The sequence below is a fragment of the Drosophila santomea genome, chromosome 2R (assembly GCF_016746245.2).
Source record: "Drosophila santomea strain STO CAGO 1482 chromosome 2R, Prin_Dsan_1.1, whole genome shotgun sequence".
In the NCBI taxonomy this organism is placed as follows: Eukaryota; Metazoa; Arthropoda; class Insecta; order Diptera; family Drosophilidae; genus Drosophila; species Drosophila santomea.
In genome coordinates, this window is record NC_053017.2 from 15,338,748 (window position 1) to 15,356,946 (window position 18,199).

The window sequence follows — 18,199 nt, forward strand, 5'->3', positions numbered from 1 at the left end:
AACTGTTCCCAGTATGGAAACAGTATGCCTCTGCTGGCATTGCGCAGAATCAGCATCCCAGTATCCCAGCATCTCAGTATCCCAGCATTCAGCATCCACAGTTGTCAGTGCTCAGTGCTCAGTGCTCAGTTCTCAGTTCTTGGTACTCAGAGGCCTCCAGCCAGTTGGCCACATTCTGGAGCCATCAGTTGCGCGTCGGGCTCTTAACGGAACGGTTCGAGAACTCCGGCATGCGGTTCCACTACTCGAGATCGGTGGAGTGCCAGTAGCCAAGTGGACAAACACACACACACACACAGAGCCAGGTGTTTGGCGCCAAGTTGCCCCAGAGAGACAAATTGTTTATCTTGTGTCAAGTGGTGTATGGCCAACACCCACTTTAGCTTCAACTCCAGCAGTGAAAGTTTGTTGTCGCCATAGCCAGCCAGCCAGCCAGCCATTCAGCTATCCAAACATCTAGCCACTCCGGTGGCGTTTTGTTCTGTGGCTGCCAGGCTAACCGAACTCAGTTGGATCCTTTGCGGTTTCGGGCGCCCGAAATCGGATGACACTATCTGCCACGGGACGCGGTGCTGCCTCGTGGAGTTCAGTGGCGCAGTGTGGAGTGGAGTGAAGTGTGGTGTGGTGTGGTGAGGCTCGAGTCGCGTAGATTCGAGTGGAATGGTGACGAGTGACTCGGAATTAAAAGCGAAGCACGGCGTCGCACCTTAGGCATGCATCTTTAATCAGGCCCCAATGAATTTCCGCGCGAAATGTTTACGGCCTATGAATAAGCAATGAAATAAGCGCTCACGGGCATTTGTCATTTGGCAAAGTGAAAATTGAAGTGACTGTGAAAATTGAGACAAATGTGCGCGTCCGCAACCGAATATTAAAGCAAGGACCATCAAGCCAATCCCGGCTATTCCGGCAATTCCGGCTATTCCGGCAATCCGGGCATAATTTCTTCTTAACTAGGTAAATATTGGCTCACGTTCGGCAGTGTATGAAATGTGGGACGACGAATTCACACCTGTTACAACTTAATTACGGCCGGGCAAAGTAACTGAATTATTCACCTGGAATGCGGCTTGAGTGGCTCGATGGCTGGATGTATGTTTGCCAAAGTAGAAGTACAAATAGCCGGTGGGCGAAAGTGTGTGGGTTGTCCTGGTCGTCCGAAATCTGCAGGACCAACAGGACTAATTCCCCCCGAGGCAACTGGAATCGTATGGAATCCTGGGCGGGTCGTGGCAGTCATATAAACGAGAATGAATGAATGTAATTGCTTTTGATTTATCTCACTCTCAACGCCAACAGAGTGGAAAGCCATTTATTTGGTGATTTCCGCTCGGACCTGGCAAAAATATATATAACTAATTCTGATAAATTATTACACAGATGATTATTGATGAAGACTAATTTATTAAGTCGCTACCCCCCCCTGGGAGCTCCCACTCCCCACTTTGCGTTCAAACCCTAAAACCCCCCCCCCCCCAAAAAAAAAACCTTTGCTTTGGCTGAACACAAAAAAGAGGGAAATGGAATTTGGAATCATGAAATTATTTATGAAGGAATGCCTGCGAGGGTGAAAGGACCTTTGGCATTGCCCTTTTCGGGTTTGCGGCCAACTTATTCGAGAATAAAGGGAAAAGTTTTACTTTTTTGCGGCTGAATTATACATTTCTACATACATTTGGATGCATACTACTAGCTGGGCATACTAGCTGGAAGGACACGTCTATGAATTTGCTTTGCACCCGGCTTTAAAAAGCCAAAACTTTCGTGGGTCAGGACCCCGAAATTCCCGCAGGAGACATGACCAGAGAGAATAACTATTTTGTGCTTCATTAGAAGGGGGAAAAAGTCATGAATACGAGATTAGCTTGTATATGATTAATGGTAAAGCCAACCATACCGTAATGTTGCAACTTTGGCCGATTTAAAATGCACACCCACATAAATCAATTTTGTGAAATGCATTGGCGCCACGATGCACTGCTGCGGGATATCCGATTATGCGGCTTTGATAGCCACATCGATTAATCAACGACACTTTAATGGCTATCTGCCGATTTGGGACGGCACATGGACATGTTCCATGGTCCATGGACCATGGACTTTGTAGCAAATCAGTTCCGAGCTCGGTGCTCCTGATTGAGTATTTCCCGCAGTCGATTAAATAAACAAATTCCTGCCATTTTCACTCTTCTTGGTTATTTTAGGTAAAACAACTCTTCTATACTTTCCTGCACTGACAGAATATCTTGAGAGCATTTGATACTTAATTATCTATTATCTATTATTAGTACAAACTGCAATATACATTTTCATTTACGAATGTGCCATTATTTATAATGACAGCGGTATCATGAATTATTGGATTAAACGTAAATTTATTATTAATAACTCCATGGTTCTTGTCTACGTTACCTTTGAGCTTTTGAAGCCTGAAAAGTGTGGTTACAATATTACAATGTTGCATCTTAGGCAAGTTTTTTAGAGACCACCGCTTGAAAAAAGGGGAAATTCATTCTTTCAGTGCTGGAGAGATGAAAAAAATGGTTCCATTATTTTTTGAAATTAATTGGCCAACGCTTGTGAAACAATTTCCGGTCAGGAATTCCTCTAGCATTTAGGAGGCAAACACGTTTCAAAGGGGTGGCTCGTCGGCTGGTGGATTGTTAAATTGGTGGGTTGGTGAATTGGTGTGTTGGTGAATTGATGGGTTGGGTTTTGTGTTTTAAGTGGGAGCTCCGTTCGCCGAGGCATTTTGAATATTTCATTTTTGGACTCTCATATTGACCGAGTGGTCAAATAAATGCGAAGCAAGCAAATAAACCAAGCAGGGCTTTGCAAGAAAGATGAAAGGTTGATGGCGATTCTGCACTCAATCATCTATGCATCGGCTGTTTTGGGATTTATGGGATACGGTATGTTGACACAATGCCCAAATAATTCAAATGTTGTGCGAATCTGATGAAATATGTTACACATTCATTTACATGCAGATGCGAGCCCTTCGGCTTTTAGACGGATTTGACACGTAGCTGTTGAAATGCAGATACACAGATACATAGATACACAAAATTCAAGTGGGCCCGTTTCGCAGGATGAGCAATGGCTGCAGGACGAAAGAGCTGCTGGATGCGGTGGCTGGTGGACTGGTGGACTGGTGGCCTGGTGGTCTAGTGGGTGTATGGAAATATGGTACATGGCACATGGTACCATGGTACAGTTGGGGTATATGGAGTTTTCCACCCATGGCATGCATGTGCGAGTTTGTGTTTGTGTTGTGTGTATTTGCATTTCCATTTGGTTTTCATTTTTCATTTTTCTGATGTTACTGTGACTGCAATATTCGCTTGAATAAATTATCCAGGTGTGCATTGCTCTGCATACCGAATGCAGACGGCAGATCGGCCTTTAAATCAAAGGCACGCTGTTTGGTAACTTAATTGTCTTCAATTGCAGCTGTTTGCCAATTGTGTAATTTTTTTATTTGCGGCGGGAGGGTGAAGGCGCCACTTCCGGCAGGATAACGCCATTAATTTGGATTAATATTCCTTGTTCCACGGAATGGCACTTGGCAATCACGACCGTCGCCGAAATCCCCTTCATTGTATTCGAATTTCCCTACCCTACTCCGCTCCGCCATGTCCGCCCCAGTTTCCACAATGTCCTGGGGTTTTCCCGTCCCATGGACTCCCCCCCCCCCCCCCCTCCTCGATTTTCCCTTTTCCAGTCACTGTCGCCTTCTTCGTTCGCTTTATGGTTCATGTTCATGTCTTCTTTATCTAAATCATCCAACTGTGTAAATATTTGCCTCGCTTCCTGCATTCCATCCTCGTTATCCTTAAATCGTGCGTGCCGAGCTGCACAAAGACAAACGAGTGGGAGCGAGGGGGGCGCCATAAGGGGGAGCGAGTGAGAGGGGGCAGGGGGAGACCGGAGACCGGAGCCCGAGGAGCGGGATGAATAAAGCAAACCCACCGATCCGGAGACCCAGCTCACCCAGCTCACCCATCCACCGACTGAGTGAGCCGACCTACTCTACACTGGGTTAAATTTTGCATAAGGAACGCGCGGCCGTCGTTGTCCTGGCACAGTGGAAAAAGGCCGGAAAAGTGGAGTAGGTTGGTGATGGTAGCTGCACCAGGCACAGGTGTGAATAATGCTTTATACACCAGGAACTTCGCACTAGCCCCATCATAATTGCACTTTTTCCATGTTCAACGAGCAATTTTGTCATAAAAGTAATGCATCTCCACTTTACTTTAAAGCCACTTTAAGTATTTTTTTAGTCCTAACGACTGAAGAATAACATTTACTTGCCTGAGAACAAACTTCAACAGGACGACCCACTGTGCGTAATTCCGACGGTAAACAATAATCGCAGCATTAATCTGAAACTGCGCACAAATCCGTCAAACTTAGTTGCGAAAACGGTGGAAAAAGAAAGGAGCTCAGCGGAAAGCAGGGCAAAGGATACAGCGGCAACTGAAAAAGGACTCAAACACAAACATTGGCGGAGATTTTGAGATTTTTGGGCGCTTGAACTGTCATTAATTTTAAGAACTTTAGCCCACTTCCGCTCGTTATCGAGCGTTCATCAATTTTCCAGGTAGACTGGCTTTAATTTCAAATTGTCGAGAACGCTGCGAATATCGCGATAAAAATACAAATAGTTCAAATCATCCTGCAAGGCAATTAAGCAGCGTGACTGAGTGTTTTATGGCCATGAAAATTATACGATTCTTTCGGTTCTATGATTTTATGCACAGAGGGTGGCGGTACTGAATCTTGGATGGCATCCTATCCAGAACTTAATGGGGCGCACTGGCCAATTATACCCTGGTACACGGAGCGCAATCGGGGTCACCTATTACGCTTCCATGGGTGCACAAGTGTACATCTGCATCGGCGTACCTCTCATCTGGGAATGATATGAGTTGAATTGCGATTTTACTTTCGAGTAGGACCAGGACCAGGACCAGGACCCTCTCCCTTTGTCAGTCATACATATTTGCTGACTGGGGAAACCGATACTTGACACTCCAAGTGGGGCAAATGTTTGGTTTCCACAGATGGATGAATGGTTGGATGGCTGGATGGATGGATGAATGGAGGAATGGATGGGGGACACGTTATGAGAGTCAATCTCTGACGCCACTGAAACCCAATCCTCAAACATAGGACTAGGAGGGGGTCCAGAGATCACCGGCAGCTGCAATCAATATTCATAAAGATTCGGCAAAGTTCACTTCACGGGGTTAGAAAAACTTTCGATTGTCTTTTGGGGATATGCGTAGGAATCGCTACCAACTTTGCCCGGGCTTATTTCATTATGGAACTTATCCACAGATTTGAAACCAAATTTTTCCCCTCACCCCCGCAACCCACGTCACCCATCAGCTACCACTTACCACCCATCACCAAGCCTCCCACAAGTTTCTTAAGTATTTACCATGTTGGGGCGTTTTTGTCAGCTGCATTATGATAAAATTTTTCCAAAGTTTTCCTTAAGCTTTTTACACGGGCTTACAGCAAAATGTTGGCCGATCAGGGGGGGGGAGGGGGGATTGGAGAAGAGGGGGGTTGGCTTAGCTGAAAACTTGAAAGGGACCAAATCCCTTTGGCCTCAAACTATTATTACATGCTCATATAGATTATTCACATTCTTTCACTTTGCAGCCACCGCAAGGAAAGCAACAAAGGATGGAAACTAAAGCTGGCTTAAGTGCGCTGGAGGAAAGGTCCCTGAAAGGTTCAGGTATGTGGATTATATAATTGCCGGCAAATGCCGAGAATTTGGCACAGTCAGATGACACAAATTGTCTGGGGCATACAGTGCGGTTCGAATTTGGGGGTTTATTAGATTCGGTGCAGAGTGCTGGCAGAGCAAATCTTCAATTTTGCCTACAAGATGGGTTGGCTTACCGGAATACCTGGTTGATAGATGAATGTGACATTTTGCTGACTTATCTCGAAATTTAATCTTGTAAAAATGTTCCAGAAGCAACTACACTTTATATAGAAAAGTATTATTATTTTTATTTTTGAGTGAGCCTCAGATTCATTTGAATATTGTGCTAAAGAAGTTCTAGAAACTGTTTGAAAATGGCAATATGCAATAATATACTATCGCACTATCAATCTTCTTTATGGAAAACAGGTTTGTCCAATTCCTTGAGGAGTCAGTCAAGCAGCTTATCGGCTGAATCAAGCTGTGATAAAACGATTGAATCTATTCGTTTTTTACTCCACCGAATCTGCGAGTCTCCCCACTTCAACTTGGCCGTCTGATAGTTCCGAAGGGCAGTGTATGTAGATCCCAGCATAGTTTGGAATCGAATTCGAAGGAAAGACAAACAGAGTGGAGAAGCCACCACTAACATCAACGCACACACCCACTCACCCACCCACCATCATATATGCTCTGTGGGCGTTTAGAAAAGTCCGCACACAGAGTTTCCCGGCTCCGCTTGGCTGGATGGATGGGGGAAATGTGAATTTTTTCTGCTATTCCACCTTTTCGACTTTCGACTTGTTTACGCAAAAGTTAAGGAAGGACATAAAAGCGAGCGGGCATCCTAGTATCCCCGTATCCCAGCATTCCGGCATCCTGGCATCCGTCGTAAAAACTGTCGTCGTCACACTGGCTGATACCGATAGCGAAACGCTTTGCTGGCTGGTGGTAAATTTAATCATAAACACACAGCAGTCGATTGCGTCATGAGCGAAAAAACAAAACTATTTGCCGTCGTCCTTGCCTTTCATTTGAACTTAAAATTCTCTATTCAATCAGGGCACAAGACGAGCTCAGCTTTGAAGGAAAAAAAATACAAAGAAATCTAACAAAAAAATGAAAATAACAAGAAACACATGGAAGGAAAGAGGAAAACGAGACGATATATCCATCAAAGCTGCTGACTTCTGTAGCGCCCGCTTTTGAGTCTAATCCCAGCAATACTGGAAATTTAAACAAAAAAGGAAAACTGAAAAAAATGGCTCCATTGGATTACAGATTGTCGCCGGGGAGGAAAAGCGAAACGAGCTCGAGCAGGAAGGGGGGTGAGACGATAAACAAGCAGAGAAAGGATGTTTAGGCCAACCCCCGCCCCCTCCCTCTGCCCCCTCCACAGAACATGTAAGCTTCTGGGCAGAAGTTAACTTTTTTTCGTCCTGCCGCCGACTCTTGTTTCCTTTTTATGATTATTTTTACTTTTGTTTCGGCTAACGAGACGCATTCCGTGGTAATCCGTCCCCGGGGAAATGTTAAACCAACGGGGAGACTCCAAAGCAGAGGATTGAAGTGGCGCGGAGAGACGCGAAGAAGGTATCCTGTTCTGGTGTCCTGTCGAAAATCGCTTAAATGGTCCATCAATGGTTCGGCCACGAGCCGAGGACGATTGCCAGGGACATCAACACTGACGAAATGTTGATTAAACTGGCAGCTCCTTTGGGCCATATTGAAATGGCCAACGGTCAAACAGGGCTGTGAAAATCTCTCCTCTTCGAAATTGAATAATTTGCGCATAAACATTCATACACTTGACTCCCCCATATGACCTTTGCCCAAGGCCACACGCAGCAAAACTGCCCGATTTTATGGCGCATTTATCTACAAATATTTGATTGTTTTTAAGCTTTCGTTGTCTACAGACAAGAGGCTTATTTCGAATTATTATTTCATATATATATATAAAGTTATTTATTTGCTTGAGACCTTTTAAACCAAAGAATTTTATTTCGGCGTCTTGATAAAATCTATGGGAATGTATAAATTTTACAAGTATCCTGGCATTCCTTATTATCTGCTGTTTTTCGATCAGACGACTCCGAGGTGAGTCCCAAAACTTTTGAAGGGAGTCAGCCAATGTCATACCTAATGAACGCAAAACTTTTCGTTTAAAATCTCAGCTGACTTCTGTGTCTCAGAAGTTAGGTGGCATCCGTGAGATGGTTAGATTTGCTTTCTCACCGTGCAGGCAGGCAGGTGGGCAGGTGCCAGAGGTCGGGGCAGCGAAAGGGTTATATATCATGCCCAAGACAACGTCATCGCTCTGAAGAGGGTTTTTCCAGGCATTTTCCTTGGGTCAGGGATTGGTGGTTGGGGGGTTTGCTGACTGAAGTGCCTGGCCCCAGGGCAGCAACTCTGGAAAACAAGGGACACGGATGAAGGACTCCGCACTACGGACTGCAGACTACGGACTGCGGACCGCGGACTACGGACTGCGACACCGTAGTAGGCAGCAGGACAGGCCAGCAGCACAGTGTTTTCCGCTTTTCCGGACGAGCAAATGACCCGGAAAGGCCGCACGGAAAGGCGGCTCGCAAAAGAGGAAAATGTAGAAAATATGGCAGCGCACGGGCGGCAAACAAAATACACAGGGAATACTACTCACTCGTAAGCAACAGAAAGTGGCAACGGAAACAATTGCAGTGACTGAGCAAATGTTTAGCAACCTGCCCCGAAGGATTCGCGTCGGCGGAAAAGCCAAGGAAACAAGCGGCAAATGCTAGTTTCTAACATCGTCTAACATCTAAAGTCTGCAATCTGTGACTGTGCGGCAAAGTTGATATTTAAATCTGATTTACATCGTTTCAAGCGTTTAGTAAAGTGCTGGCTTAGTAGTGGTCCACCCATTTCCACCACCACCTCCTGCTCGGGATGTGGAACGCTGCCAGGACACCCGCTGCACTCTCGCGAGGCCAAATCCTTGTGGGCAGCGCCACCTGGTGGCCTGAAATGCATACCTAATTACGTTAATGGCCGTGCTGGCCATAAATTAGTGGAGATTAGGCGGCGGCCAGAAGCAGACCTGGCCAGAACCGAAGCGCTGCCAAATTGAACTGGAAAGTGGGCAGTGGCAGTAGCTGAGCACAAAACTGTGGAGAAAGTTTCGCAATGTGCGATGCGGGCGGATGAAATAATTATTGTCATGGCTGCGAGCGCAAAAGTAATTATTACTATTATTGCTCTTTCGAGCAGCGCAGGTAAATCAATAAATTTACATAATCATTGTTCAAAAGGGCAATTAATGGCGCTTTAAATGCAAGACGGACAAAGGACGCCGCTGCCCGCAAATGAATCGATCCGTGCGACAATTGTGAAAATATCGTTTAATTAAAACAAATATGCATAGATTACTTTAAACTGCGGCCGTGAGTAAAAAGTTATGTCATCCGAACCTAAATGGTTCCGGCGAAATGGCGTTAATTGAAAAGTCCGTGCCGAGGGAAAACAACATAACGTGGTCTTACGTACCAGTGCTCTCCAGTGAGCATTGCAAACAATTCCGAACGTAATGGAAATGAATCTAATTTCTGTGAGACAAGCGGGCAGAAGGAGAACACGGATATCCTTTTAGGATATTCCACCTCGGACTGATGAGCGTAATTAATCAAGCCGAAGCATGAATACTGATTTCCCAAGGGACGGAGCATGCTTTGTATTTGAGCCAGCATAAATATTATGACGGCAGGTCCGCTGTCAGCCAATGCCAAACAATTAACACAGATCTTACGCTTTTTACCTACTTGCATTGCAGCCTCCGCCTGAAATAGCACCACCCATCGCCCACCTGGCCCACCTGACCCACCTGTTCCAACTGGCCCACCTGAAGCCCATCAGAGTGCTCTCCGCTGACAACTGCCAGCTACTTATGCATGTTGCTGCCACTGACAAGCAGCAGCCGTAGCGACAGAAAGGCCGTCTGGAAGGAGCTGGGCGGTGGGTGGTAGTGGGGGGTGGTGGGTGGTAGAGGGGCGCAAGTGGGCGTTAAGCAGGTAAGAAAGAAGCGGTGGCCCAGTGATGTCAACTGCAGACTACCCAGAGAAAGGGCATCTACTAATGGGCGAATGATTAAAATACTCGATACTCAATCGATGGATTTGGCTGTCAGCTGCACAAATGCAGCGCTCACTTGGCTCTGACTCTTGGCCTAAATGATTTACAGCTAAATAACCGCACAAAAAATTCCACTTTTTCATTACCCATTTTGTATCCCAAAATAATCAGTTTCTTAGTTAAAATTAAAAAAATATTTGTGCAAATATGGAATGTCGTATCTCGTTAGACTCGTCGCGAAATTCTGAATCGATTGGTGCTCATAACTCAAAACTTAAAATTTTTGCCATATTTCGCAAAAAAAATCATGATGGTACCCCTTATCAAAAATGCAAAAATTTGACCAAATTTCAAATTTTTAGAATCAACCAAAAAGTGACACAGTTTGTTAGTTTTCGTTGTTAGGTGCACAAAACAGGCGTTCTTTTGGTTATACGACCTTTTTTAGCTCACCAACAGCTGAAAAACCCAATCTAAAATCGAATTTTTGCCACTATTATAATTTAATTCTAATTTTACGCCAAAAATTAATAATTTATTTAGCGTAAACCAAAAAGTTGTTGTCCAAAAGTGGAATGTAATACAGCGCTAAGCTCACTACAAAATTTGCAAATTAATGGCATTCTAGAATTCATAATTTAAAATTTTTCATTATTTTGCAATGAAAGAATTTGGCAAAAAATAAATTTTCGAAAATCAAACCAAATATGTTACGGAATGTTAGTCGTGATTGTAAGTTGCACAAAACTGTTGCGCTTTTGGCTGTGAGTTCACTTTAAAGAAGTTTAAAAGCCAGAAACACACCAAGGAAAAACATACATATATTTGTAGATCAAACAGCTTTTCCTGATTTTCCGCCCAAAAAGCATCGGTCAATGGCCGACCATTTAGCTATAAAGCAGCCGATGCGACAGCTCTGTTGCAGGCAAATGTTGCATTCCGTGCAAAAGGCAACGACAAAAGGTGTTAAGAAAGCCATTTCGCCTGCTAATGAGTGACGATGCCTCTGAGTGTGTGTGTGTGTGTGTGTGTGTGCGCCAAGGTGTGGGCTAGTGTGTGTGTACTCTCTCCTTACCCCTTCCCCCCTCTTCAAGCTGGGCGCTTGTGTTTGTGTGTCCCCGTGAGTCCTTGCCAGGACTTGAGCCCGAGCTGAAGAGCAAACAAAAATGTTTTCATGTTTGGGCCTGTCAACAGATTTATCCAACTTGCCCCCTTCGCCCCGCTCCTCCCCTACTTATTTTCGGTTTTGTATATGTTTGTGTGCAAGTGTTAGTGTAAGTGTGTGTGTGTGTGCAGAAGCATTTTGCTTAATTAGTTACAAACAGCCGAAACTGAGAGAGAGAGAGAGAGAGAGAGAGGGGGCTACAAAGGAAAGAGAGGCGGAGTGGCAAGTAGAAAGCACTCGCATCCATGGATGTCTTTAAGGCTCCGCCGAATGTTTACAAATGTCGCAGCTTCTGCTGCGGGCAGCTAAAGATACAGGGACACAGATACCAGATCGGAGATACTACATACATACATACGTATGGGGGATGCCAAGATGCGGATGTGGATGCGGATGTGTGGGCAGGTGACACAAGTCAGCTCGAGATAATCCGATGAACTCTGCGACTGTAGCATACTTATGAGGGCGACTGGTGGTGGTGGTGGTGGTGGTGGTGTGAATAGTGCGCAATGAAGACATTTATTCACTCGGCAGCACTCACAAAATGAATGGAACAATCTTGAATTTCTACATACAATTTCCAGAGGCGTAATACCGCAATTAAATTAACTTTCGCTGAATCATCATGTAAATAACATTGAGTGTGAAATGGAACGTGCAAGAAGTATTGGTTTTTTTCGAATGTTAATACATTTATCATTTCACTGTTTGTTTTCACTTAGTAAAAAACCTAAATAGAAAAAACAGAATGCATAAATCCAATCAATCATACAAGCATTTATAAGGGTCCTTGTTCACTTTGCAAATGGCATTATGATATGGTCTTTCTGACAGTTTTGACTTTATGATTTATTAAAATGCACGCCCATTTACAAGTTGCATTCCATGCGTTATAATCAGACCTAATTAATGTTTAATTCAATTAAATGGGAATAATTTAAAGTAGCTTTAAAGAGTTTAAGTGCCAAATCGAATGTTTAACATATTAGTTATATTTAGGTACACTTTTAAATTAAGTTAAACAACAGCAAACTAAGCGAAAGTATCAACTTGATGATTGCACTTGAAATACTATTTATTACTTTTACTTGCATTTCATTTTTCCTTTTCTGCACTAAAGTATTAAATTATATAAGGATGGTACCTAATACTTTCGGCTCTCGCTCGTCGAAATAACAAACTCTTCATTTATTTAATTACTGCTCGCCAAACTTTATGCTATGGGAATTAATTAGTTGGCTTACCGTTGGGTATTAGCTAAGAAATTTAATATAAATTTGACCAGTTTTCACTATTTACTCTATGTCACAGTAGTAAAGATTGACGTCTCCCATTAAATCATTTAATGTGCTTAATTTATGGAAAGGATTTATTACTACGAGAATTTGATAGAGAAACCATATATACGCGTATATAACAAACCTGTTTTCATTAATTACTGTAATTGTTACGGACGTAAGGAATTAGTTGCCGAAATATGAGGCCTTGGGGTATCCCATTAAATATTCAACTCGTTATCCACTATCCATCCATTCGAACCGCATAAAGTGCCTTCGCATAAAGGAGAATTACACGTTTAATTACACGCACATTAAGCTGAATGCATTTTCCTGTTTCCCATCCCGCAGAGAAACTTAAAATGCTGGACATAACACGCGACAAGCCGGTGAAGGTGGCCGTCAAAGTGGCCGTTCCTGTGCGGGATCACCCAAAGGTATGTAGATGGAGGTGGAGCAGCAGAGCTGGAGCAGGAGAGGTGGAATGGAAACCAGTTAACGGAGGGTAAACATTTTCATTGCATTTCCCTTTGTGCCGCCGCCACACAACAGTTCAATTTCGTGGGCAAGCTGCTCGGACCCAAGGGCAACTCGATGAAGCGCCTGCAGGAGGACACCATGTGCAAGATGGCCGTGCTGGGACGGGGATCGATGCGGGACCGGCGGAAGGAGGAGGAGCTGCGCGGCAGCGGGGACAGTCGCTACGCCCACCTCTTCGAGGACCTGCACGTCGAGATCTCGACCTTCGCCGCTCCGGCGGAGGCACATGCCCGGATAGCCTACGCGCTGGCGGAAGTGCGCCGCTTTCTGGTTCCGGTGAGTTTGGATGGCATCTCTGCATCTTCTTTGGGGGGGCGGGGGCAACTCCCGCGGCATTGTTTGTGTTTAATACCCATTAATGATTTAAGTTTCGGCCGCGCCATGGGCAGGCAAATGAGCATCTTAAAGTTGGCCCGAACAAGGGACTTAAAGTTATGGCCGCGTCGAGTGCACTTGGCCAAAAAGTGTACTTCAATTTGGAAAGGCATTTGGAGCATTTAAAGACAGTCAACCGAATGGGTAGACATTTCATTTTGTGCGCCGATTAAATTATATTATTTATAGACTGCTGAAAACCAAAGTCCATTTATAATACCTAAGCTTTAGGGAGAAACGTTGGTGCTACTTTTAGATTTTAAGAAATTGCTTATTTTAAATTAAACAAATTTTAATTATTAATTGAAGGGCTTGCAATCTCTTTTGATTAAAACCCACTTATCAAGCGAGTGTGTTCCCTGCTCTCCACTTTTCCAGAATGTCATGTTTTGGGGCCAATTGCGTTTTAACTTTAGAAAACTGTGCTGTTTTGATGAAACTTTCCGAACTCGCTGACGACTTTAATTAAAGTCAAATTTGCGAAAGTCATGGCGAATAGTTTTGGAAGTGTAGTTCAAGAGGACTGTAGCCGGAGCGCTTGCTCCTCGAACTGCTCCACCGCTCCACTGCTCCACAGCTCCAAGGATGTGCTCGTTATCGACTTCGGCTTCCGTGTTGCCAGTGCTCGCGTGGCATGCAGCGGGTTTCCTGCTCCAGCGCCCCGTGCTCGCTGACTAAATTGCATTGTGCTGTAATTACATTTACCACCCCACGGCACTCGACTGGTGCCCCACCCCATCATCCCACTTGGCCCACTCCTTTTGACTGCGAACCAAGCGAACTTGGCTTGCATTTTCCTCTTGGCCATTGTGCGGCGCTCGACACGCCATCGCCATCGCCATCGCCACTTCGCCATCGCCACTTCGCCATCGCCACATCGCCATCGCCACATCGCCATCGCCATGGCCAACGCCATTGCCATCTTCCGGAGCCAACGAGTGTGTGTGTTCCTTGCCCCTTCTCCACGAGAGACACAAACGTTGAGCGCTTACTATCTGCTGTCTGCAGACGGGGACGCAGGCAGATTGTGAGCAGTCCTGGAGGCAGCACGTCCTGGGCATCATCCTCACTTGCCCGGCGCCGGCATACTTTATTTATACATCTCCGTTAAGTTGCAGCCAGAAATGTGGGGAGTGGACATGGAGCAATTTAAACGGCATGCCGGGGCCATCTATATAGAATGTATACTGTGTACTGGAGCAGTTGTTGGATCCGAGAGAATTACAAATGAGCGCCATATATCCAGCTTATTGCAAAGTACACCTTGTTACCAGAGCCGGGCTTTGATCTATAATTTTCCAAAAAATTTAATTCTCACCTACCACCTAACCGTCAGAGTTCTGAAGTCTTTCCACATTTCCACATTATGGCCAGCTTTAGCTGGAGAGGATGCGCTTGGGCATAAGGATGGAAGGATGGGGGTCGGGTAATCCAATATATATTGACATCCTGGCCGACCTTTGACTGGCAGATGCTGGCAACATTGAAACTCCCTCCTGGTCGACGGCACACAGACTTTTTCCCCTGAGTTATTCCGATCTGATTACACACGACGAAAATTTGCATAGAAATTATATGATATCCCCAACACACAACGCAGAGACAAAGGCGATGAAAGTAGAAACTGTTTCAATTTAGATAAATTGCTGGGGTTACCTGGAGTGTGTGTGTAGAGTGTGTGTGGCATTTTTTCGCCATTCTTTTGCCAGGGAGAGTCTCTGCGAATCTCATCTGCGACATATTTAAGACTCACCCACCTGGCGGGAAATTGTTTATGGCATCTGCAATCTCGATTTATGTTCGCCAGCGAGTGCCATAAAATGGAGCACTTGTGTGACAGTAGTGGAGGTAGTAAAAGTGTAGGAAACACATATGTTTTGCAAATTCAGAGATATATATTCATAAACGAGTTAGTTGGTTAATGGGGTTGATGAAATGTGTATCCAACGTCCTGGAGTTTCCTGCGTGCGTGTATCCATCGCATCCAGGCCCATCGTCACCCAGTCACTCCCACATCCACGCCCACATCCACGCCCACTCCATTGCCACCCACATAATTGCATTAAGCACTCACAGATACTCAGATACACATCGCACATATGTGTGTGTGTGTGTGTGTGCGCGACCGATACATACATACATATGTGAGTGTCCTGGGGCAGGAATGGATTCCTACTCAAAGGGTGCTCCGCCGGCGACACATGAAACGTGGCTGCGCACAAACTTTTAATTGACATCCAATAAAATTCGCATTTATTGCCAGCGACGGCCGCCAGGGAAACGTGAATTAAATTTAATTGCTCGACTGAGGTGTTCCTGTGGTGTTCCACAACTAATCCCCGCCAGTGATGGACGTCGGACAGTATCTTGGTGCCGCACAATGTGGCAAGGTGGCGGCGCCACAAACTAAAAGTTTATATATCTCCGGCGAGATAAAACGCAAAAGTTCGTACTTTAACACGAACACCACTCCGAATGTAATGCCCCACTAGATTGAAGTACACCACATTCCACATTGTTGCTGAAAACCCTATTAGGAAACATATTATTCAGCATCATGTCATATGTATAGCTCATGGGAACAGCTCTATGTGTTGCCAGTGCCATCACTGAATCACTCATCTCTTGCCCGCAGGACTACCACGATGACATCCGCCAGGAGCAGATGTGGGAGATGCAGGCGCTGACGTCCACGCCCGCACTGGGCGCCCACTCGCTGGAGGACTCGCATAGTCCCACCATCAACAGCGGCAGCCAGGTGGGCGGTGCCACCAATTGCTCCTCGAACGGGGCCAGTGGGCGTGGCCTGGGCGGCGGACTGGCCGACATGGACACGTCCAACGATGACAAATCGGATGACGCCAGCGGCATGGAGTGCCTGTCGGCAGTCGACAAGCTTGACTGCTCGTCCAGCTGCGCCAGTCTGGGCATCAGTGGCATCACCACCATCAGCACCACCAGCTCCGAGCATCCGCATCCGCACCAGCACCACCAGCAGCACCAGCAGCACCAGCAGCACCAAAAGCACCACGCCCACCTGCACCCAGCACACGCCCACGGAAACCAGCAGCAACAGCAGCAGCAGCAGCAGCAGGTCCAGCACCACCACAGCCACCAGGCGCACTTCCACCAGCTCCTGCAGCAGGCACACGGTGGAGCCAGTGCCGCAGCGGCTGCCTGCGGGGAGCATCTCTCCGGACAGGCGACTCCGGCGACGGCGGCGGCACGTAAGTGTTCTCCGGCTGAACTCGGCTTTTAATTGGAATTTACGGCTGCCATTGATGCAGTGCATGAGTGGGCCAATGAACGTAATCCAGCTCCAGTCGGTAGTCGCAAGTCGAAAGTCAAGTTAATTTTCAAGCTTAGGCACACTTTCACAGGATACACAGGATTTAGTAGGGAACTTTGCATTAGAACATATAGAAAATGTATAGAATTTAGAAATTTAAACAACATTTTAGTAGGTTCCTACTAGTAGGTTCTTAGTGTAGCTTTGAGTTTTTAAACTGAGTTTAGGTTTAATATAGGACAGATCTTAGAAAAGCTTGGTTAAAGACTACAGGGATAATTAATCTGAAAGTGCATTGAATGCTTCGGTTATTTGCAAAGCAATCCTCCAGCTGCCACTCATTCGGTTCTCCTTCTTTGTGCGCCTTTGAATCTCCTGCAGTGCACACCACAGCCATGGCAGTGGCACTCCAGCATCAGCTGACAGCCGCAGGAATCGGAGGACTCCTGAAGCCGGCCACCGGAGTGGGGGCCACCATGGCCGGGCTGCCCACCACCCAGGCGGGTGCCGCCGCCCTTCAGTTGCCCGGCGACGGGGAGTCATCCGGATCGACGCTCACGCTGCTGGAGCCACCGGGCACCGCACTCCTGCATCCCGCTCTGCGCAACGTCAAGACCATCAACATAGGTGAGCCTCACTCTTAGTTGCTAAGTACACTGATGAAAACAAGTGCAAGCTAAAGATATACATATATTCGATTACATCTTGGCATCATTTTCTCTCTCTGTGCGCAAGGTGGCGGCCTGGGAAGGAAGCGTCCACTGCTGGGTGTTCCCCGCTCCGGAATGAATCCCACCAAGCGCACGGTGATGAGCCTGCTGGCCAGGGCCAAGAACTCGCAGGCGCTGCACTCGGTCCGCCAGCCGATGGTGACGGCCACCAGTTTCGCTGAGTGAGTTGCCCGCACGGAAACGAGCCACCCCACGTACTCCGATTTAAATGGATTTATCCGGGGAATAAGGGGAACTTAATGACTATGTTTTCCATTTTGTAGACCCTTGCAGATGCTGGCCTCGCCGTTCATCATACCGCACCGGGCGGTGGAGCAGCCGATCCTGGCGCTGTCCAAGGAGAGCCTCGCCCAGGGCGTCTAACCCAGTGAGCTGCTCCACCTGCGGCTGCCCAGATAGACCAATCTGACCGAATACCACCTGCCCCCCCTTCGCCTCACCCATTGGGAGGATCAGCGAGAGTCTCGAGGAGCGAATATTTAGCGAATATTTCTAGGCGATGTTTGCGTAGTTGATGCGTACTCGTACTTCTAAACCCTCCCCCCAACTCCCCCCAGTAGTAAGGCTATATAGTATATATCGTTACCGATACCGATCTTTAGGGACTAACTGTGAACTTAACCCGAGCGAATCTCGAGCTCGTGCTACACGATTTTATTTTTTACAGAGAATAAAGCGTACAGAGCGTCTATTTGCAATGCGATGTTTTATTTCCACAGATGCAAGCCTAGGCAAACGAAAATCGAAATGCTCGATGGCAGTGTTCTAATGGAACAGAGTTAAAACCCTTAACAAAATTGAAACCTAAACTTAGTGTCAAATTAAAAAAAAAAAAACGAGAGAAAACTTCAATAGAATAAATGTAAACGCAATTACTTTAAAAAAATTACTTTAAATAAATATACACACAATACGAATGCAGATACCGAACACGAGTACCACAAAAGATATATATACAATACATACGAACACGTATACAAGCAAATATAC

At 45.9% G+C, this 18,199-nt stretch overlaps 1 protein-coding gene across 1 annotated transcript; it reads left to right on the top strand.

The window, feature by feature from the left end:
• Positions 1–202: 202 nt before the first annotated feature.
• Positions 203–17,603, top strand: LOC120446161. Its single transcript, XM_039626992.2, has 8 exons — positions 203–957; positions 5,674–5,752; positions 12,626–12,711; positions 12,827–13,090; positions 15,825–16,416; positions 16,860–17,105; positions 17,214–17,370; positions 17,473–17,603. The coding sequence occupies exons 2-8, from the start codon at positions 5,698–5,700 to the stop codon at positions 17,570–17,572; spliced, it is 1,500 nt and encodes a 499-aa protein (XP_039482926.1). The 5' UTR covers positions 203–957; positions 5,674–5,697; the 3' UTR covers positions 17,573–17,603.
• The last annotated feature ends 596 nt before the right edge of the window (positions 17,604–18,199 follow it).